Source organism: Acinonyx jubatus, chromosome D2, assembly GCF_027475565.1.
Source record: "Acinonyx jubatus isolate Ajub_Pintada_27869175 chromosome D2, VMU_Ajub_asm_v1.0, whole genome shotgun sequence".
Taxonomy (NCBI): Eukaryota; Metazoa; Chordata; class Mammalia; order Carnivora; family Felidae; genus Acinonyx; species Acinonyx jubatus.
Window position 1 is genome coordinate 6199823 of NC_069393.1, and position 17633 is coordinate 6217455.

Genomic DNA, 17633 nt, shown 5'->3' on the forward strand with positions numbered 1-17633 from the left:
TGTGCAAGCCGCTGCCTCCTTGGATAGCTCGAACCCCAAGGCCCCAGGGGAGGGAATAACTGTCGCGATGGAGGCAGGGGCTGGTGCTAGCTGGCCATAACTGCAGCGTGAGGTGGGGGGAGGGGGTCTTGGTGATGGGAACCTTGGGGACGGACTGTCTGCTCTGCCAGTGGAAGGCTTTAGGAGTCACCCGTTGCCCCCTTGCAACCTGTCTTCTTTGAATCCCAGATGCCTGGGCGAGACCCCTGATTCCAGGTGCCCAAAGGCCGCTGGACTTGAGCCTCCTAGTGTCAGACTCCTGGCGGGGTTCCAGCTCTATCACAGTCAATGGACCCGAATGCTATTTCAGAGCGACGTGCTCTGCCCGGCCTCCTGCAAATCTAAGTGACATCCGGAGAATAGGTGGCTTCATCCTGTCCAGCTCTCCCAGCACGAACAGACCTACGCTGAGCAGCGAAATGAACATGGTAGGAGGCGACTGGCACCTTCCCTCACTTTCCCCAAAGGAACATTTGACAAACACGATGCACGGTTCAATGCTCCACTCTCAACAGCGCCCCTGTCAAAACACCCGACACTGCCTAACCTCGAAGTCACTGGATCAGGCAGGAGAACTCTGATTGATCTCACCGTTAAACTCTCTCGCTTATTGGCATGACAACAGGGCTAAATAGAGCTGAGACGAATATGAGTCTATTTTTGGCCATTCCTTACGGAATTCATGCACACTGTGTATTCTGCATCATTTGGATCCTTGAGCACACTTGGAACTCTGAGGCAAACACTCATTTGTAAATGTTACAGCTGCCAAGGCCGGCTGGCCGCTCTGCCGGGTAGCGTGTTAACTCTCGCAAGGAAATGGGAGGACCGTTCCGAGCTGGGTTTGGGGCAGGGGTGAGGCCGGCTCGGGCGTGCTCACCTTCACCCTGTCCATACAGGCTTCCATCTTAAGCTGCTCGACGGCCTTCCGCGCTTGGGAGATGCTAGTGGTGCTGTTATTCGACATGCCTTCTTTCATTCTCTGCCCCTGAAACAAGCAAAGTCAGAGGGTTGGAAGTGCGGCTTTTCCCCAAGGTCGGGCGGAGCCCTCGCTCTTCTTCCCGCTCCCACCACCCACAGCGTCTCTGTCCACGGCAGGGAGCATCTGTGAGTAAACCCTCCCGGGGACGAGCGGAAGAAATGCTTCACGAGGGGGATGGGAGCAAGACCTTATGCTTTTGCCTGGGGAGACTTTCTCAGCCGTGAGTAGAGGGAGTGGAAGATACTAGATGGTCCCAGCGTTAATCCCCTGACTTTTGGGGGGTACTTTGTTAGCAGTAAATCGTTTCCCTACACATTTGTCCGTTCATTCACCTAGCAGCCCCGAAGGCTGGCAAAACATATTAAGTTTGGTTTTGTTAAGTCAGGGAAGTGCAAAACTCAGAGAAATTGAGCCAATAGCTAAAGGTCTCACAGCCAAAGTTTGTGGATCCAGAACCCAAACTCAAAGCTTTGAAGCCTAGGTAAGGGATCTTTCTACAGCTCTGAGTACAAGTTTCCCCTGAATACAATTGCTTTGTTATTAATGTTAATTTGCCCTCATTCGAAAAATTTTGGACTTTATGCTGGGAGTTTTTATTTATTTAGTTTAATTTTTAAAAATGTTTATTTATTTTTGAGAGAGAGAGCGCACACATGCAAGCGAGGGATGGGGGAGGGGCAGTGAGAGAGGGGGACAGAGGATGGGAAGCAGGCTCCACCCTGAGAGTTAAGAGCCCGATGCGGGGCTCAGACTCCTGAACCACGAGATCATGACCTGAGCCAAAGTCGGACGCTCAACTGACTGAGCCACCCAGGTGCCCGAGTTTGTTTTTAAACAATCACACACACACACACACACACACACACACACACACACACACACACACACACCGTATCCCAAGCAGAGATCTGTATTTGTAGAAGAAGAAAGAAATTCTCCCTGATCTGACATGTAAGGATGCCACGTGACTAAGAAAACACTGGAATGCGAACTGTTCCAGAAGAAAGCACAGACTTCTACACAGGTGCCTATGGTTCCAGTCGCCCCATCTAATGAGAGACCACTTGGAAAGGGCCTAATCATTCAACCTCAGAGCTGCAGGTGGGTTGCACAGGTGACAGTGGCTTCCAAAGGCACATAGTGAGGGTTGAGGAGACCCGGCCAGTATCTTGGTGTATAGACCACGCTCTGTGGGTTTTCCACATACGTGCTAACTCTGTGGTTCAGGCGAGGCATGGCGGCAGCTTCATTTGTCCATAGGCAGTGTTTTGAAAAATAAAGGTTTCTTGGTTTTTTAATGTTTACTTTGAGAGAGAGAGAGAGACAGAGACAGAGACAGAGAGAGAGAGAGAATGAGTGGGGGAGGGATGGAGAGGGGGAGACAGAGAATTCCAAGCAGGCTCCATGATGTAAGCACAGAGCCCAGCTCGGGGCTCAATCTCATGAACTGTGAGATTATGACCTGAGCTGGAATCAAGAGTCAGATGCTTAGCCGACTGAGCCACTCAGGTACCCCCAGAAGTTTCTTGTTCTAAGATAGAGATCAGTCACCTAAATTAAGTTTAACAGGTAGGTGTTCCTGTCTTGGTTGGGAACTTCTACTCAACAAGAAGAGAAGGAGAATAATGAATAGTTGGGGCTTGGAAACCCAGGGGGAGAGCCACCTAAACCCTGCTATGTAGAGATGCGCTTATATGTTCTGCATGTGTGTTCAGGTCTGTGTGTGTCCCTGTGTGTGCCCACAGGCCTGTGGTACGTGCCCTGTGCCAGTCCATGTGTGTGTAGCTGTTCCTCTGTGGGTGTGAGTGTTGATGTATATCAGCGTTCCTGTGTATCCACACAAAAGGAAGAACAGTCTGGTTCTCAACCTTCCCCGGCCTGATGCAAGGAAAAAAGGACCCACAAATCATTGCTCTCAGATCCTGATCCTCTCTTCCCATTCCAGAATTCATCCTTCTCTTTCCTCATATTTGATCTTGGGATTTTAGAAGTTGGGGAAGGCACCGAAGTAGGGCACAGGGATGGCTGAGTAGAAGGAAGCCGAGGCCAGGGTCAGCAGGAGTGAAGACGGAAGACACGGGGGAAGGGCCAACCAAGGAGGAGGAGAGAGGCTCTGCACTGTGTGTGTGTGGGTGGGTGTGAGTGTGTTTAAGTGAGAGCAGGTGTCCCTGTATAGGAACTGTTACTAGCAGAATCAGAGCCTCGTCAGACCCCAGAGTGGCCATCTCCCTCCCTCTGGCCCCTGACTGGCTGCATTTAGAACACCCCAATCCCACCCCACTATTTTCTCATTCTTCCTCTGTTTACAAAGAGGGGCACATTTTCAACTACTCCACTCTGCAACACAGAGGAGAACTCTGGCTGAATGCTTAATATTCAGAAAGATCCCAATGAGCTGTGTTTGGCTTCTTGTGTCCTGGAGATAAAATAGGCTGGTGGGGTGGGGGCTCCAGAACCTGAGATACATGGACTCTTAACCCCGCCTCGTCCTCCACCTCCTTGGTGGCCTCTCCTGTGTCCCCTCCAGACCATGTCTGTCCACAGCCCCAGTGTCACCTTCTCACCACAACCTCTGAGCCTTCCTTGCTCACCCTTTTCCTCCCTCTCAGCCTCAAAGTGCTATGTCCTTCCATGGCTGTCTCCTCGGTGACAGCCTTCCCTAGTGTCACCCAGAGCCACAGTCAGCCTACTGGACAACCCAACTCATGGTCCCTCTCTCCCAAGACTTGTCGTCTTTCCTTTGTCTTTCCCATCATATCTCCAACACCCTCCCCACTCCACTCACACTAAGGGGCTGCAAGGTGCTTCCGTGGAAGCCCCCCATGTGCTGGGACTGGTGCCATCACACACAGTCAGCCTTAGTGGGTCCTCAAAGCTGCCCGCCATCTCACTCCCATTCCCGGTTACCCCGTGTTTACTTCCCTTGTTGAGGCATGAGAGGAGATACCCCCTCTCTGGCTGCCTTGACTGGGTCTTGCCATACTGGCCACTGGGGACGGACCCAGGGCAAAGTCAGGAGACTCGCAGGAGTCTCTTGGGTCATCTGGCACTTGTGGCTGGAAGCCCGGCCTCATCCAAGGCTGACACTGCACGTGTGGTGGGCCCGTCTCTCCTCAGGCTCTGCCCTGTCACTCGCCCTTTTTCTCCTGTAACGTTGGTGTCTCTGGGTGCCCTCTCCTCAGCATATACAAATAGTCTTTTTCAACACATGAAAACAAATAGCCAACAACAAAATGGAAATCCCTTGCTCTCCCCAATTTCCGCTCCCGCTCAAGAAAGAAGAGGAGGAATAACTACAGCTGCCCGTAACAGGGCCCCCCTCCACAACTAAGAGTGGAGATGCAGAAAATAAGGGCAGAAGGCACTCTTCCTGGGACACAGGATGACAAGCCTGCTCCACTTCACCTCCTCTGCCCTGCTGCCCCCTGGCCCTGTCGGACCCCCTTATAGGACGTCGCTCTTACTGCCATCAGTGACCCGTACTGTTTCATGTCTGTTCATGCTCTCTCTCCGAGTGGCCGGTAAGCTTTCTCCCAGCACACGTACCCAGGACCTGGACTGTGACCGACCCCCGATCTAGACAGCTGTACTTCACAACCTCCCGAGGGGATTCTGGGCATGGGCCACAGGGGGAGAACCATGGCTGGCTTTAAAGCTGCTCCATTGCTCCTCGGTGTCCCCCAAATTACCTTGTGAGGTGTTCCATGCACCTTCGGGACTCTCTGAATCAGCCCTTTAAAAAATTTAAGAGGGGTCTGGGTGGCTCAGCCAGTTAAGCATCTGACTCTTGATTTAGCATCAGGTCATGATCTCACAGTTTGTGAGTCTGAGCCCCGTGTCAGGTTCTGTGCTGACAGCGTGGAGTCTGCTTGGGATTCTCTCTCTCTCTCTTTCTCTCTCTCTCTCTCTCTCTCTCTCTCTCTCTCTCTCTCTGCCTCTCCTAGACTCATGGGCACACACATTCTCACTCGAAATAAATAATCTTATAAAAAAATCTAATGGATGTATGAATCCCTGGGGAGCTTGATAAAACACAGATTTTGATGGAGTGAGTTGGGGTATGGTCCAATAGTCTGCATTTCTTTTTTTTTGGAGAGAGAGAGAAAGAAAGCGTGAGGGGGGAGGGCCAGAGGGAGAGAGAGAGAATCCCAAGCAGGCTTCATGCTCAATGGGATCATGACCTGAGCCCAAATCAAGAGTCAGATGCTCAACAGACTGAGCCGCCCAGGCGCCCCCAAGAATCTGCATTTCTAATAAGCTTTCAGTTGCGGCTGATCCGCGGACCACATCTTGAGTAGCAAGTAACATTTGAATTGCTCAATGTTAACATTGGAACGTAGAGGTCCAGGTCCGATCCCCTACCATCTCAAATGAGGAAACCTATTCAGGAAGGTTTGATAACCTAATTGCGTGGAACTCCTAGTGAAAGTGGGAGGAAGCATCTCCCTAGTGTGGCTCCCAGCTCGTCCCCTCTCCGGGGCCTAGTATGGCATCTGGGGCAGGAACAGGGTTTCCCTCTTGCCACCTGGTCTCTCCTACTCTCCCAGCACAGACTCACCCCTCGAGTGATCCTGAACTTTGCCTAACTTAGGACTGAGATGGCCGTGGGGCCTCTTCCGTGGTCATCTAGTCATCCAGTTCTCCTCCCTTCTCCCCCAACAGGGGGCCCATCCACTCACATGGGGGAGGACGTGAGGGCGTGGCTTCATGAGGGCCCTACATCTGCTACGGAAGGGGGCAGGGGGACAGGATGGTGACAGCTGCTGGGAGAAAGTGATGTGTGAGGACCAGGCCACACACGGAGATCCTGACAGCCCAGCCTCACCCGGGCCCAAAGACACCCGCTCTCCAGAGGGAACCCGCTCCTGGACATGACACATCATTTCCTTACCTGCTGAGAGGCGCGGTGACAGGCCTGGGCAGGTGGCAGCAGAGGCTGACAGTTGTCAGAGGAGAGGCTGATGCACGGCTCCTGCTTTGAGGCTCACCTGGGGACACAACCAGAGATGGGTCGACAGGTGTGGCAGAAGCCGGCTGTCCCCCAACCGCCCGGCCCCCAGGGCCCTCTGCTCCTGCTTTGCCGCTGTCTCTGTAGCCCGCGGAGTCTCCTTATCAGATCACACGGGAGACGGTGAGCTACGGGCAGGAAGGGAAGCCCCGATCGCACACAGCGGAGCGGGAACACCTCGGGGCCACGGGCTGGCCCGGCTCTCCCTTCCCGGCCTGCTGGTCACCCCCAAGCCCCACGCGCCAACCTGCTTCTAGCCAACCTCTGCCCAATGGAAACAGTTTAGATGCCTTTTCTTATTATAAAGAGCTAGGCCAATTGGAGGAAAATGTGAAGACAGAGAAAATTACAGCAAAGAAAAAAACCAATTATAGTGCCTCTTCCCATTAACATTATCCCTACGCATATTAGAATAACCTGGTTCCAACCAAAAGACATCTAGCACAGAAGAGATGACTCAATCGGGTGGCTTTAAAGGTCTCTTCAATGCCGGGACTCTCTGTGGAGAGGCGCCTGGCTTGTTGCCTCCCTTCTCTGGGACAACGGGCTTGTCCCCCAGGGGTTTTTTGACCACCCAACCCTACAGCATCCACGTCCCTGGGATCCCCGTGAACCTGCAGCAAAATAAAGGCTGGCCAGGAATGGGCTGGACTTGGGGGAAGGATGGGTGAAGTCGTGCCCGGTGCATTTTCCCCAGTCCAGGGCTGAGGGTGGATCAGTTCCCACGGTGTTCCCCTCACCCCCACCATCTTCCAAAGGGAGACAGACAGACAGACAAAGCCCTAGAGAGGAGGCCTGCTGTCCTGCAGGGTCAGAGCATCAAGCCTGCTCCCTAGGTAAGTGGCTTTGCAATTTTTTTTAAGTTTATTTTGAAAGGCGGGGAGTGAGCCGGGAAGGGGCAGAGAGAGAGAGAATCCCAAACAGCCTCTGCTTCATCAGCACAGAGCCCCATGTGGGGCTTGAACTCACGAACCATGAGATCATGACTGAGCTGAAATCAAGAGTTGGGCTCTGAACTGACTGAGCCATCCATGCGCCCCTAGGCAAGTGACTTTAAAGCTGGGCTCCAGGGGTCCTCCCTGCCCACCTTCTGGACAGACAGGAAACCCCTGGGCTGAGCCACCCAGGCGCCCCAACCCCTCAATTTTTTTTAGTGTTTATTTTTGAGAAAGAGAGAGAGCAAGAGAGAGACTGGGGGGAGGGAGAGATGGGGACAGAGGATCCAAAGATCATGACCAGAGCCAACGTCGGACGCTTAACAGACTGAGCCACCCAGGCTCCCCCGTGAAGCAAATTCTCTGGACTGGTTCCGTGAAAAAGGGTTCCCTGGTCACAGACGTTTGAGAAATGGCCATTATTTCACTCGTGCCTTTGGAGGGCCGTGCTGCACACTGGCACATAAAGACTCTGAGGAGTCCTGCGGTGAAGAAACCTGTTGCCCGAAACCCGCCATTCCCCGAAGGACTGATTCAGGAACGCCCGGGTTTTGTTTTTGTTTGGAATGAACAATGCATCTCACACTTTGTCATCACACACGGGGGGTGAAGGGACCCAGTGAGCCAGCTGGCTGCACTGGCACTGGCTGCCCAGGGGCTGAGGGGACAGATAACGGCAGCGCACCTGAGCGCCATTCTCGGTGCACCTGCTGTACTCCAGCCCGCCGTGGGTAGGTCTGCCTCTCTCGGCGGTTCCTACACTGGCAGAATCAGAAGCACCCGGGAACTCAGTACCGCCGAGGCCCGGCTCTGTTCCACTCCCATGACGCTGGGCCCCGGTGCTCTTTCTGGGCCCTCCTGGGGATTCTGACACCTCAAGTCCCCAAACCACTGCCCAAGTCCACTGGTTCCGAGGCTTTGCTGTGCATGTGAATCACCTGGCGCCTTAAAAGATGAGATGCCGCGGTCACACCCCAGACCACTAAGCCACACTGACTTTCGAGGTAATTCCGGGGTGCAAGCCGCATCCGAAAAGACACAGCGCTAGTCTGCATCTAAGCTGGTGCTTGCCCTACTCCTGTCACGTGATGCACGCAGATCTCAGACTCTCATGGACAGAGCCAGGTGGGTCCGGGAAGGGGACAGACACAGAATCTCAGGGCCCACCCAGACCTTTGGAATTACAGCCGCATTTTCACCGGAGCGATTCAGGTGCCAAATAGAGTTGGAGACGTTCTGTGCCAGGGCTGGGGTGGCGGGGTGGGGGGCAGTGCCACTTTATGCAGGGAGTCTGAGCCCAAGGTGAAGAGACTTGACTGAAGACACAGGAGTCCGTAGGTGGCGGGTGGTAGAGTCAGTGTTCTCCTGACCCTCCCGTTACTATGCACGGTCCCATCCAGCCTTTTGGGCTGCTCTTACAGATGATTTTGTTGACTCTGGTAGTTCTTTGAGAGACTGTGTATCGAGGAAAGATGATCCATTTCTCCTTGTCCACTTGCCACTCACATAGCATTTTGTACCCAATGCTTGGGGCTTTCTTCAGATGTCATCCCACCAAGTTGCCCTGGGCCCCAGGAAGGAGCTGTAGACACCTCCCAGTATCACTACTGCTTCTCAAAGCGAGACACATTATTGGTGCTGACAGGAATTGGCTCCTGACTGGTCTGCTTGATCTGTCACTGAAAAACACTGCTTTTTAATGGCACTAAATATGCTGCCATGATGTTCTCATGGCTTTTTTCCCCCCCTTAAATAGGAAAAACATACTTATCTGTAGACAAAAATGCTGTGGTGGTCTCATTGTGGAGGCCTCGAAAGTTCTACCGCGTGGCCATCAGCTGGCTGGGAGGCCCTCAAGGGCAGAGGGTGGTTTTACTAACGTCTGTGTGCCCAGCACCGTCCCAGGACAGGCCCACTGTCCACGTTCATATAACTGTGACTCGTGTATATGTGAAAGAACAGGCTCAGGCTTCACAGCAATGATGCTGATTCTCCATGACGGCTGTGGTTTCGATTCTTAAAGCGGAGCTAATTCAGCTCCCAGTTGTGAAGTGTAATGACCTAAAGTCACGCGTCTTTGCTGATGGCGTGGTGCTGGGTCTTGAGGAGCAAAAATCATAGTCTCTGTTCTCACAAGGCTTACAGTCCGGTGGGGCGTATCATGCATTGTTCAAAAAACTGTACTGGTGAATTCATTCTCATACACGGAGGCATGCAATTCTTAGGGGGTGTATAGCCAAAGAACTTGACCTGACCTGAAGATCTATGTTGGTTTCTATGGGAGATTCTGAAGCCATAAGGAGGAATGAGACTTGCCGGCCCCACAGAGCTCAGTGTCTGAGCGGGAGAAAGTAAATAAGTAATGGTCATAGTGTGATAGGTGTATGTGGGGCTGAAGCCATTCTCTCCTTTTCTCATAATAATATAATTGTGGCTGATTCTGAGGGGAGCAGGACGATTCTGAGCTTACCTCCTCCCATGCACACACCAAGGCTGTAACTAAATATAGAACAACCCTCTCTAGGATGACCTAAAGACTGATGGAACAGATCTTCCACAGCTAAAGACATCAGGAGGGATATCAAAGGCATGAAGTCCTCCCTGGGGGGTGAGGAGCTCAAGATCCATACCAGGCATCCCTCTGCCCTGGGGATCTGCACCTCCAAGAAGACAAGCCCCCAATACACCTGGCCTTGAAAATCAGCAGGGCTTAACTCTGGGAGCTGACATGCTACAGGAAACTGAGCCTCTACTGTGAAATCTCTCATGCTCTGAGAACCAGAACTTTGAAAAGTACCTGGGTGATGTGTGAAGGAGATTTATTATTATTATTGTCGTTGTTGTTGTTGTTTATTTGAGAGAGAGAGAGAATGCGCACAGGGGAGAGGGACAGAAGGAGAAAGAGACAGAATCCCAAGCAGGCTCCACTCTCAGCATGGAGCCTGATGTGGAGCTCGATCCCACGACCCTGGGATCATGACCTAAACCGAAATCAAGAGTCAGACGCTTAACTGACCAAGCCATTCGGGCGCCCTGAGAAGATTTATTAATTAATTTTAGGGCATGTGCCACAGGGCCAGGGCTCTTTAGGAACTTTCTCTGGGAATGGAAATGCTGGCAGGTGGCATTCTTCTTGCCCTCCTTCAGCCTGAATGACAGCAAGAGGAAGGACAACAGTTATATACGAGGGAAATCTCATATGGCTATCAGCTGATTTTCCAGCAGGAACTTTGCAGGCATGATATCTTCAAAGTGCTAAAGGAAAAAAACGTGCAACCAAAAATATTCTACCTGGCGAGGTTATCATTCAGAACTGCAGGAGAGATAAAGAGTTTCCCATATAAACAAAAGTTAAAAGAGTTTATCACCATTAAATTGGTCTTATAAGAAGTGTTAAAGTGACTTGTTTAAGCAGAAAAGGCCATAACTAGAAGTAAAAAAAAAATTATCAAGAAAAAAATAAAAAATAAAAAGATGTAAAATATGATATCAAATATATGAAACATGGAGAGGGAGTAAAAATGTAGTGCTTTTAGAATGTGTACAAACTTAAGCAGCTATCAACTTAAAACAGACTGCTATATCTCCATATGGTGTTTTATATGAACCTCATGGTAACCAAAAGCCACAAACCTATAATAGATCTACAAAAAATAAAGAGAAAGGAATCTTAGCCAAAGACTAAAGAAAGTCATCACATCACAAGGGAAGAGAGCAAGAGAAGAAGAAAGGAACAGAGAAGAACTACAAAAGCAACCCGAAATAATGAACAAAATGGCAATAAAAACATAGCAATCAACAACTACTTTAAATGGAACGAATGCTCCAATCAAAAGAAAGAGAGTTAATGAATGATAAAAAACCCAAGTCTCATCTATATGCTGCCTACAAGAGACTCACTTCATATCTAAAGACACATGCAGACTGAAAGTGAAGGTATATAGAAAGATATTTCATGCATCGGAAATGAAAAAAAGCTGGAGTAACAATACTTATGGCAAACAAAATAGACTTCAAAACGAAGACTGTAAGGGTGTGCACATATGTGGTTAAGTGTCTGATTCTTGATCTCGGCTCCGGTCATGATCTCATGTTTGTGGGTTCGAGCCCCACACTGGGCTCCGTGCTGACAATATGAGGACTTCTTGGGATTCTCTCACCCTCTCTTTTTGTCCCTCCTCCTCTTCCTCTCTCTCCTCTCAAAATTAATAAATAAAATTAAAACTAAAAAAAAAAAATACTGTAAAAAGAGACAAAGAAGGACATTAGGTAACAATAAAGGGATCAACCCAACAAGAGGATATAATTGTAAATGTTTATGCACCCAACACAGAAGCATCTAAGTACATAAAGCAAATATTAACAGACATAAAGGGAGAAACTGACAGTAATACAATAAAAGTAGGGGTCTTTAACATCCACTTAAATCAATGGCTAGATCATCCAGACAGCAAATCAATATAGACCAGTGGCTTTGAACGACACATTAGACCATATGAACTTAACAGGTACATATGGAATGTGCCATTCCCCAAAAGCAGAATACACATTCTTTTCCAGTGCACACGGACCATTCTCCAGGATAGATTACGTTAGGCCACAAAACAAGTCTCAAAGAAAAATTTAAGAAGATCGAAATCATCTGAAGCATCTTTTCTGCCCACAATGCTATGAAACAAATGACCGGTTTCATCATGAGAAAATAAACCTGGAAAAACACAAACACGGGGAGGCTGAACAATATGCTACTAAACAACCAATGAGTCAATGGAGAAATCAAGGAGGAAATTAAAAAGATACTTTGAGACAAATAAAAATGAAAACACAACATTCCCCAACCTTTGGGATGCAGAGAAGCTGTCCAAAGAGGAGGTTTTAGAGGTATAGGCCCTCCTCAAAAAAAGCCAAGAAAAATCTGAAATAAACAATCTAACTTATACCTCAAGGAACTAGGGAAAAAATCCCCAAAGCTCAAGGTAGTAGGAAGAAAGGAAATAAAGATCAGAGAAGAAATAGATGAAAAAGAGGCGAAAACAAACAAACAAATGGGGCACCATGGTGGCTCAGTTGGTTGAGCATCCTACTCTTGATTTTGGCTCAGGTCATAATCCCAGGGTCATGGGATCGAGCCCCATGTCAGGCCCTTTGCTGAGCATGGAGCCTGCTTGAGATTCTCTCTCTCTCTCTGTCTTTCTCTGCCCCTCTCTCCCACTTGCACTCTCTCTCTCTAAAAAAAAAAAAAAGTTTAAAACAAACAAAAACCAGGGCACCTGGGTGGCTCAGTCGGTTAAGCGGCCGACTTCAGCTCAGGTCACGATCTCGCGGTCCGTGAGTTCGAGCTCCGCGTTGGGCTCTGGGCTGATGGCTGAGCCTGGAGCCTGCTTCCGATTCTGTGTCTCCCTCTCTTTCTGCCCCTCCCCCGTTCATGCTCTGTCTCTCTCTGTCTCAAAAATAAATAAAACGTTAAAAAAAAAAATTAAAACAAACAGAAACCAATAAAAAAGGTCAATGAAACTAAGAGTTGGTTATTTGAAAAGATAAACACAATTGATAAAACCTTAGCCAGATTCATCAAGAAAACAAAGAGAGGACTCTGATAAATAAAATCAGAAGAAGTTACAACTAGCATCACAGAAATACAGAGGATTTTAAGAGCCTATTACAAAAAATTATACAAACAACCGTATAATTGGACACATAGTTGTCCAAACAAACTGGACAATCTAGAAGAAATGGATAAGTTCTTAGAAACATATAATCTTCCAGGACCGAATCAGGAAGAAAGAGAAAATCCGAACAGACCAATTACTAGTAATGAAATTCAATCGGTAATCAAATCAACACTCCTAACAAAACTGAAGGACCCGATGGCTTCACAGATGAATTCTACTGAACGTTCAAAGAAGAGTTAAGACTTATTCTCCTCAAAATATTTTTATTTATTTATTTATTTATTTATTTATTTATTTATTTAATGCTTATTTATTTTTGAGACAGAGAGAGACAGAGCATGAACGGGGGAGGGTCAGAGACGGAGGGAGACACAGAATCTGAAGCAGGCTCCAGGCTCCGAGCTGTCAGCACAGAGCCTGACGCGGGGCTCGAACTCACGGACCGCGAGATCATGACCTGAGCCGAAGTCGGCCGCCTCACCGACTGAGCCACCCAGGCGCCCCTCCTCAAAATATTTTTTTTTTAATTTCAAAAAATAGAAGAGGAAAGAAAACCTCCAGATTCATTCTATGAGGCTAGCATTAACCTAATATCAAAACGAGACAAAGACACTACAAAAAAAGAATTATAAACCAATACCCCTGATGAACAGATGCCAATATCCTTGACAAAATAGTGGAAAACTGAATTCAACAATAAATTAAAACGATCATTCGCCATGATCAAGTGTGATTTATTCCAGGGATGTAAGGATGGTTCAATATTTGCAAATCAGCGTGATGCACCACGTTACCAAAAGGAAGGATAAAAAATCAGAGGATGATCCTAACAGACGCAGAAAAAGCATTTGACAAAATTCACTGCCCGTTCATGAGAAAAACTTGAAAATACTTTCAAATCTTGACACAAAAGTAGTAATTTAAGAAATTCTACTTGGAAAACCAAATGTGAGGCATAAATTACAGCAAAGATTCCACCTTGGGAAGCCACGTTCACTTTCTGGGCATAGACTGGTGGCGTGGGCCTGCCAGGTCCCACACGTCCCCAGGAAGCAGCTCACTGGAGACAGAGCCCAACACACAGCCCTGGATCACTAGCCACACCTTGGCCTTGAGTCACTCTTTCCAGTATTGCGTGGTACTTGTCATGCAGATTTGCTCTTGGGTCCAGTCCCCACGGGTTAGGGGGGCTACAAATAGAAATGTAAGGATGCTGCTGTTTTCACCCTACAATCCTGTTAGATGCCAGGTGGCACTGCTTTGGGCATAGAAGCTGAGGAGAGGTTCTCCTGGTGTTGACAAAATCATTTAGTTAAGATCCCTCTTCCCTAGCTTTAAGGTAAATCGGTTTCGGATTGCCACAACCATTTTATATACTGAGTCAACGTGTTGGAGTGTCCCCCCAATAACGGAGGTCACACCAGCTTCAAAACAAGGGATGTAAAAGGGAGAGAGATCTTTCACCTGAAAGGTCATAACCACTGTAGTAGCAAAGGGCAGAGGCTTTATGTACCACGCAGAAGCATAAAGTGGTATGTGAGCCTCTCAAGGGAAATTTTGCTTCTTCCCACGGCCATTCCAGGACAGAGCTGGATATCCTGGGCCCTGAGCAGAGAATCAGGTGCTGTCGCACTCATCTTCAGTGGGAGCATAGTCCCCTCGGTCCCCTCAGTAGGGAACAAGGCCATGGCCAGCCCCACCCCTGCTTGAACTTCCACTCTGCAAAGTAGATACAGTGATGGTGGAGCTTGGGGCATTTTACAATCTGGGTCTCAATTTCTCAATTTACATCTTGATTCCCTGACAGCATCTGCCTGATCTGATAACATCTCATCACACTGATGCCAAATAAGCACAGAGTTAAGGAGCCTTTAGCCTGGCACGTTACTGTAATGGGCCCAAGGGGGAAGAGATTTTTAGGAGAGCACTCGGAGTCTGAGGGAGGCTGGAACCTGCTGGTCACCAGTCACCACGTGACTGCCCTCCTTATCTGGCCCTGATTAAGGTCAAGAAAATTAGAAAAGGTTGGCAGACCAGCTGCTATATTTAAGGGCATTTGACAAGTCAGTGCAGAATAAACAAGAGAAAGAGAAACCACGTCCGTCTTCTGTGTGACCCTTAATACTTCCCGCTCTCTCATCTACGTGGCCACCCCAGCCACCCTCCAATCATTTCTTTGGCTTTGCAGATAGAGTCCCAAAATCTTATTTGACAGGAACAAGCATTAAAAGGGCCAAGAGTCTGGTTGCTTTTCCACCAGACTTCATAGAGTATGAAGTTAATTCTTTTACTGCCTGCCAGATTACAAACTCATTACTCCAACTGGACCATGCCCTTGACCATGCCCAAAAACTCATGTCCTGTGTGTGGTATCTTACAGTATAGAATGAGATACTCTTTATTTGTCTCATGGTGACTCTACTGGTGGGGAGATCACTGCACCTAGGAGGAAGAGGCAGTTGAGAGGTGATGTGGCTGGGCCAGTGTGCTGGTGTCCTAGGACCATCATAACAAATCACAAACTCAGTGGCTTGAAACCTGGTGTCATTTATTCCCATGGTTCTGGAGGCTAGAAGTTTGAAACGAAGCCCATGTTAAGACCATTAAGACCACGTGGAGCCACGTTCTTTTTGAAGGCTTGAGGGGAGGATCTTTCCTCTCTTTTTCCTGGTCTGGAGCCTCCCAGTGATCCTTGGCATTCCTTGCTTATAAACACATCGCTCCAATCTCTGCTCGCATCTACACTGTCCCCAATTCTCCAAGTTTCTGTGTCCCCTGCTTTTCTTACAAGGGCACCAACCATATACTGGATATATTAGGGAAGGCCTTCCCTAATACAGTATTGACCTCATCTTCACCAATTACATCTCCTATTTCCGGATAATATCACACTGTGACGTTCCAGGTGGGTAGGAATGGGGAGGGGAACTCAACCCAGTATCAGCACAAACCCAAGACTGTGGCCGTAGGTTTATGATCATTTTTACAAAGAGTCATTATGTTTTGTTCTTTGTAAGACCCATAAGGAAACACTTCTCTGAGAATGGCATGGTGTTTCATGGATGTGTGAAAGAAACTCATCTTGGGGCGACGGGAACACGGACTGAGAAGCAGTCTGTAGAACAAAAGCAACAACCTACAATTCCCTTACTTCACAAATGACATGACTGAGGTCTAGCCAGTTATTTTCCCAAAGTCAGGAAGCAGCTAATTAGTGAGAACCTCAAATCAATCCCCCATTATTCATTTATTCAGCCTTTACTATGTCAGGCACAACACTCAAGAAATGAGGGGGTGATTCAAACATGGCTGTTGCCCTCTATTTAGTGTGGGAGACAAACTAACAGCAGCATATGCAATCATAGATCCAAGGAGCCACCACAGAATCTGTGAAGGGGAGTGGGGCCCAAAAGGAGAGGATGGATTCTTCTTGGGGTGGACAGGGTGGTAAGAAGAGTGGGAGGGCTTCATACTCACTCTGAACCTGGGAAGGCGAATAGGAGGCCACTTGGCAGAGGGAACAGCATGTGTACAGGCAGGCAAGGTGTAAACAAGCCTGGCATGCTCTAAAAGCTGCATGCGTCTTTATTCCTGGAGCCGAGGGTCAGATCACGGAGGGTCTCAAATGCCACTCTAAGGAGGTGAGACCTGAATCAAGTAGGCAGTTAGAATCAAGTGAAGGATATTGAAGCAGAGAGGTAATGAGCGGCTTTTACATTTTAGAAAGATCACCTCAACCTAGTGTGGAGAATGTGCAAGAGGTGAATGAGACACACAAGCAGACCACTTCGGAAGCTCCACGAGTCTAGACGAGAGACCCGCTGCGTGCACCTGAAGCTCTGGCAGGGAGATGACGGGGGGTGATGGAGAGCTAGTACCGGGATGCAAGTGCGGAGAGGACGACATCGGGATCTGAACGCTGGGGAAGGTGGGGAAGGAAGGTGGCTGGCCGACTTTCGGGGAAACTCACCAGGCTTAAAAAGAGAAAGCGGGGTTCTCAGGGGTGTGCGGTGAGCTCACGTGGGGCAGGCTGCACTTGGAGCGACTTTAGGACCCCGAAGAGACCATGCCCGGCAGACAGGTGGACTGACGGGGATGCAGCTTAGAAGTGAGCTTGAGCTGAAGATGGACGGAGAGTTGTCAGTCGTGCCTGTAGGGCCACCAGAAGTCCGCTCATGGAAAGGCTCAGAGGAAGAGGGGGCAGGAGTCAGAAGGCAGGGCCAGGTGAGAGCCTTGGCTCAAACCAGCGTGGCAGGGCTGGGCACAGGAAGGAGACCCCTCTGCTCATCTCTGCTCTGTTTCTTTGATCTTCAGTCTGTGTTTTCAGAATTGTAGAAGATTTAATACTGAAAAGAACCCACAAATGACTGGCTGTGGCTGACAGGCCAAGATGGCCGGGAGATGCACCACCTTCCCCGAGGATGCCTGGGCCAAGGAGCTGGTGCTGGTTGCATCCTTTGCCATCGGGGGGCTCGCTGTAATTCTACCCCCTCCTCAGCCCCTTCACCAAATACTCCACTATCATCAACAAGGCCATGCCCAGAACTACCCAGTGCCCGTCTGTGATCATGGGAACACACCCCACCCCATGTGCCCAGCGGCCCCCTGGACCCCCAGGGGAGGCTGCAGTGGTGGAAGAAACTGTGAATACCTCAAGGGACAGGGAGGACGCCCCCTCCCCTGTGGCCAAGAAAATGTAAAAAGCGAAAAATACCAAAAAACCCAATAAGTTACTCATCGTGGACCAAAGGGCACAAAATTGCTAGGACTGTGTCTGAGGCTCCGTAAAGTGCAATTTTGCAGAATGGAGAAGTAACAGCAGAGCTTCTGGGTCACGAAGGGCCCCAGCTATTATGTAGTTGGTACAGAGAGCGCAGTCTTAAATGAGGCTGTTGGCCATGGCCATTGGGTAGAACGTGGAGCTTGTTCTTGGAGAAACAGAGGTAAGCCATACAGGCAGCTGGCTCTGGGAACGATCTGAACTATATGCGTTTGAG

At 49.1% G+C, this 17633-nt stretch overlaps 1 protein-coding gene across 6 annotated transcripts in view; it reads right to left on the reverse strand.

The window, feature by feature from the left end:
- The window catches only part of GNG4 (G protein subunit gamma 4), a 65072-nt gene that overhangs the window by 21247 nt on the left and 26192 nt on the right, over positions 1 to 17633 (reverse strand). For 4 of the 6 annotated variants that reach the window (XM_027046931.2, XM_027046930.2, XM_053207187.1 and 1 more), the window contains exons 2-4: positions 5913 to 6009; positions 2782 to 2899; positions 920 to 1027 (exon numbers count right to left, since the gene is read on the reverse strand). In XM_027046931.2, the coding sequence (XP_026902732.1) occupies positions 920 to 1027; positions 2782 to 2796 (123 nt within the window). In that variant the 5' untranslated portion in view covers positions 2797 to 2899; positions 5913 to 6009. The remainder of the gene's footprint in view (positions 1 to 919; positions 1028 to 2781; positions 2900 to 5912; positions 6010 to 17633) is intronic. The other 2 variants (XM_053207189.1, XM_015080735.3) reach the window with 1 other exon arrangement.